General features: G+C 47.1%; 1 protein-coding gene across 1 annotated transcript; it reads right to left on the reverse strand.

Moving 5' to 3' along the window:
• Positions 1 to 3,120: 3,120 nt before the first annotated feature.
• On the reverse strand, positions 3,121 to 4,499 carry LOC123089426 (NAC domain-containing protein 22-like). Its single transcript, XM_044511108.1, has 2 exons — positions 4,247 to 4,499; positions 3,121 to 4,157 (listed from the first exon to the last, which is right to left on the reverse strand). The coding sequence occupies exons 1-2, from the start codon at positions 4,428 to 4,430 to the stop codon at positions 3,280 to 3,282; spliced, it is 1,062 nt and encodes a 353-aa protein (XP_044367043.1). The 5' UTR covers positions 4,431 to 4,499; the 3' UTR covers positions 3,121 to 3,279.
• Positions 4,500 to 5,600: the final 1,101 nt, after the last annotated feature.

Here is a 5,600-nt window from a genome sequence, read left to right on the forward strand (position 1 = left end):
TGTGCCATGCTTGATTAGCTATGAGTTATAATGGTTTACCTTGCGTGCCAACATGCTATTAGAATATTATGATGTGGTATGATGGGATGGTATCCTCCTTTAAATGAATTGAGTGACTCGACTTGGCACATGTTCACGCATGTAGTTGAATCAAATCAACATAGCCTTCATGATATTTATGTTCATGGTGGATTATATCCTACTCATGCTTGTATTCGGTGTGAATTAATTTTAATGCATATTTATGACTGTTGTCGCTCTCTCAGTTGGTCGCTTTCCAGTCTTTTGCTAGCCTTCACCTGTACTAAGCGGGAATACTGCTTGTGCATCCAAACTCCTTAAACCCCAAAGTTGTTCCATATGAGTCCACTATACCTTCCTATATGCGGTATTTACCTGCCGTTCCAAGTAAATTTGTATGTGCCAAACTCTAAACCTTCAAATAAACATTTTGTTTTGCATGCTCGAATAGCTCATATGTCAACTAGAGCTGCCCTTATCTTCTGTGTTAGGCGGGTTATTTTCAAGAGGAGTGGACTCCGCTCCTCATTCACGAGAAAATGGCTTGTAACCGGGATGCCTAGTCCCATGCTTTATGCAAACTAAATCAAAATAACTGCAAACAAAATTCCCCTTGGGGCCCGTTGAATGTTGGAGGCACTCATTGTTTCGAGCAAGCCATGGATTGATGCTTGTGGAGGAAGGGGAGTATAAATTTTACCATTCTGTTTGGGAACCGCCTATAATCTGTTTAGCATGGGAGATATCATCGTCTTTTAGTTGTTATGTTGACAATGAGAGTATGCCGCTCAAAATATAATTTATCTCTATTTCAAATCCGAGCTCTGGCACCTCTACAAATCCCCGCTTCCCTCTGCGAAGGGCCTATCCATTTACTTTTATGTTGAGTCATCACCTTTCTCATTAAAAAGCACCCGCTGGAGAGCACATTGTCGTTTGCATTCATTATAATTGGTTTATATTGGGTATGACTTGACTGGATCTCTTTTACCATGAATTACAATGTTTAGTCAGTCCTTAATCTTTAAAGGTGATCTGCATTTATGTTTTGGGGTCTCAGAAAGGGCTGGCGAGATACCATTTTGTTATATCATGTTATGATTATTTTGAGAAAGTGTTGTCATCCGAGTTTTGTTATTATGGCTCGCTAACTGATTATGCTATTGATATGAGTAATTGTGAGACCTACGTGTTATTGTGAGTATGGTTAGTTCATAATAATTGCTGAAACTTGAATGCCGGCTTTTCATGTTTACAACAAAAAGAGCAAACAGAGTTTGTAAAAGTTTTTCTTTTTCTCTTTCAGTTTGTCAACTGAATTGTTTGAGGACAAGCAAGGGTTTAAGCTTGGGGGAGTTGATACATCTCAGTCGTATCTACTTTTTCAAACACTTTTGCCCTTGTTTTGGACTCTAACTTGTATGATTTGGATGGAACTAACCCGGACTGACGTTGTTTTCAGCAGAATTGCCATGGTGTTGTTTTATGTGCAGAAAATAAAAGTTCTCGGAATGACTTGAAACTCCACGGAACACCTTAGAAAAAACAATAAAAAATCCTCACCAAAGATGAAGACCATGGGGCCCACACCCTGTCCACGAGGGTGGGGGGCGCCCCCCTGGGCGCGCCCCCTACCTCGTGGGCCCCCTGGTGGCCTTCTGACGCCAACTCCAACTCCATATATTGGCTTTCGTGAAGAAAAAAAATCGGAGAGAAGAAATAATCGCGTTTTACGATACGGAGCCGCCGCCAAGCCCTAATCTCTCTCGGCAGGGCTGATCTGGAGTCCGTTCGGGGCTCCGAAGAGGGGGATTCGTTGTCGTCGTTATCATCAACCATCCTCCATCACCAATTTTATGATGCTCACCGCCGTGCGTGAGTAATTGCATCGTAGGCTTGCTGGACGATGATGAGTTGGATGCGATTTATCATGTAATCGAGTTAGTTTTGTTAGGGTTTGATCCCTAGTATCCATTATGTTTTGCGATTGATGTTGCTATGACTTTGCTATGCTTAATGCTTGTCACTAGGGCCCAAGTGCCATGATTTCAGATCTGAACCTATTATGTTTTCATTAATATATGTGTGTTCTTGATCCTATCTTGCAAGTTTATAGTCACCTATTATGTGTTATGATCCGGCAACCCCGAAGTGACAATAATCGGGACCACTCCCGGTGATGACCATAGTTTGAGGAGTTCATGTATTCACTATGTGCTAATGCTTTATTCCGGTTCTCTATTAAAAAGAGGTCTTAATATCCCTTAGTTTCCAATAGGACCCCGCTGCCACGGGAGGGTAGGACAAAAGATGTCATGCAAGTTCTTTTCCATAAGCACGTATGACTATATACGGAATACATGCCTACATTACATTGATGAACTGGAGCCAGTTCTGTGTCACCCTATGTTATGACTGTTACATGACGAACCGCATCCGGCATAATTATCCATCACTAATACGATGCCTACGAGTTTTCCATATACTGGTTCTCGCTTATTTACTTTTCCGTTGCTACTGTTACAATCACTACAAAATACCAAAAACATTATTTTTGTTGTCTTGACTTTTGTTAACGTTGCCACTACTATCATATTACTTTGCTACTAAACACTTTGCTGCAGATACTAAGTTTCCAGGTGTGGTTGAATTGACAACTCAGCTGCTAATACTTGAGAATATTCTTTGGCTCCCTTTGTGTCGAATCAACAAAGTTGGGTTGAATAGTCTACCCTCTAAAACTGTTGCGATCCCCTATACTTGTGGGTTATCATGTACCCCCGTGCTCCAAACAACTGCTTATAATAATTTGAAACATATGATTTGAGATTATCCTGGCCCGCAATGGTTTCCTCATCGTTCCCAAGTTGAACAATTTTCTTTTTAGACTATGTGCCATTCACGATCAGATGGAAGAACTTCATGTTGTTATCTCCCTTCCTCACATTGTTGTTATCTCCCTTCCTCACATACCGCTTTAATGTCTAAAACATCAATAAATGATAATAATATTTCTTCTTCTTTCTTATTCCCACCACAGGCATTCTTGATTATAACAAAAAACTATTTTTATCCTGAAGTTTGACAAACACAGAACAATTCCATAAGTTGATCCATTGCAGGCTTAGTTACAAACTGTCATGTCAAACAAAGAGACAGGCGTCTAGGTTCGTAGTGCTATGCACAACTGAATTTACAGGTAACTATCTACTCTGCTTCAAGTTTTGCATACTTGCTCTTTGCACGACTTGCATCTGGCTAGTATAGAAGATGGGCGTGAGGGGACATGCAATGCTGGTCCTGCCACGGGCTGCGCAGCTGCGTCAGGAACGGGTCATTTAGCCAGTCGAACACTCCGTGGCTACTCCCCGCCGGTAGTTGCAGGCTGGGCAGGTCCAGCACACCCTTGCTCGCCGCCGGTAGCTGCAGGGTGGACATGTTCGGCATCCCATAGTTCGCCGCCGGTAACTGGATGCTGCAGGGTGGGTTCACGGCCGGAACCTGCAGATGGAAGGGGGCGTTCGCCGCTTGCGACAAAGACGACGTCGACGCGACGGTGACCATGGCGACGTCTGCTTCCTTCTTGGTTACCCTGGGCGCGTCGTGGCTGCTGCTGTTGCCGGACAGCGCCACCGACGAGGAGGAGGGGGAAGAGGGGATCAGGAAGTTGTCCTGGACGTCGTCGGACGGCGACAGGTAGAAGTCGCCGGCTGCCGGAACAGGGCACGCTCTGGCCGCGCCACTGTAGCCGTACCCACCGTTGCCGCCGGACCTCTGCTTCATCTCCTCCATCTCAAAGGCTCTCTGCTCTAGCTCCTTGAACGGCGTGGCCTTCCGGTATACCTTGCACAGCACCGTGTCCTCACTGGGCGGCGCCGCGCCGGTTTCAGGGAGGCGGTACTCGTTCATGACCCAGTCCGTCTTGGTGCCCCGCGGTGCGCGGCCCTGGTAGAAGACGAGCGTCTTCTTGAGCCCAATGACCCGCTTGGGGTCGCCGGTGCTCCGTATGGCCCTGTCCGACCCCGTTGCCTTCCAGAATCCCCGCTCCGTGGTCCGGTTCGGCCGCCCGCCGCTCCCCGCCTTCCGGTCACGCGGCACGAAGAAGTACCACTCCCTCTCACCGATCTTCGCCATCCCTGGATATCCACACACAAATATCATCAGCTTGCTGCTCAAACATATCCCGGATCGATCGATCACTGCCACAATGTTCTTGTGTACGTACCGGGAAGATCCCAGGGATCGTGGCGATAAATGTTGAGGGTGCCGATGATGTCGAAGTGGAGCTTCTTGCCAAGTGCGACGCGGGAGAGGTAGAAGCCGAGGAGCTCCTCTTCCGTGGGGTGGAACCGGAAGCCGGGGAGGTCCTGATCGACCTCCATGGTCGACGCCGCCACTGCCATTGCCATTGCTGGCTGCTGCTCCAAGTGCTCGATCGGCGCTGTATTTGTTATGATGCTGCTGCTGGAAGGTGGATGATGGCGGTGGTCGTGGCACCCTACCGGACCGTCGGGGTTGCTTATATAGAGCTTCAAAAAATTATGCCAACCTACGCGGTTTCCTGCAGAAAAGGGGGGTCGCAGTTTCTTGGCACTGGAGAAAGCAACCGGTGCTCTAGCTCGGTACGCAAGATAGAATGGATTTGTGCCGGCTTTACTTACCACTAAATTAATCACTGCCTTACTTAATTTAGATTTGGTGTTTGCAGACTCATGAAGTCACACAGATTGACTCCTTTTCGTCATCCTTGTTCGGCCTATATACTGTATTTATCTTGTGCCACGCTCCATATTGAAAACCTAAAGGCTAGGACTTTTAGCCAAAATAAATAAAATACTCGTAGGATTGCTTCTCGAAAGATTGCTACTCGCCATTTTGGAAAGCATTGCAATGGCAGTGATTACTTCAGTGCACTTTCCGTGCTTACCTTGCACCTGAAATCTACTGTTCAACAAGTTGATTTTTTTAAGGGACGTTCAACAACTTGATGCAGTAGTCAGCAGCCCCCTAAACATGCGCGAACCAACCTGTGGTTGGATGGTTAGAGGGATAGTGGTATCCCCAACCCACTAGGGTTCAAGTCCTGTGCTCGCATTATTTCTGGATTTATTTAGAATTTCCGGCGATGCGCTTTCAGTGGGAGGAGACGTTCCCGGCGATGCCTTTCAGTGGGACGAGACGTTCCCGTTGACGACGAGGCGCCTACGGTGACTTTGTAAATCTCAAGATGATATGTCGGTTCAGTCTCTCGGAGGTGCATATAGGGTAGGGGGTACACACGGATGCACGCATGCAGGTGGCGCGACACGAAAGTTTGGATGCATGGGATGGCATGAAATCGGTCTCACACTACTGGAATCAGGATCTTTGCCGTCAGCTAGATCTTTGCCGTTTGCTAGCTAACGGCAAAGAAGGTCTTTGCCCTCAGCTTAATAGAAGTTGACGACAAAGAAAGAGCTGACGGCAACGACCATGTTTGCTATGCCCTAACTAAAATCCATCGACGCCCGCCCGCGCCCCACATCCCTATCTGTCCCCTCTCTCTCTCCGCCCGCGCCCGAGCCGCCGCCGCCCCGCGC

This window comes from Triticum aestivum, chromosome 4B (assembly GCF_018294505.1).
Source record: "Triticum aestivum cultivar Chinese Spring chromosome 4B, IWGSC CS RefSeq v2.1, whole genome shotgun sequence".
Classification (NCBI taxonomy): Eukaryota; Viridiplantae; Streptophyta; class Magnoliopsida; order Poales; family Poaceae; genus Triticum; species Triticum aestivum.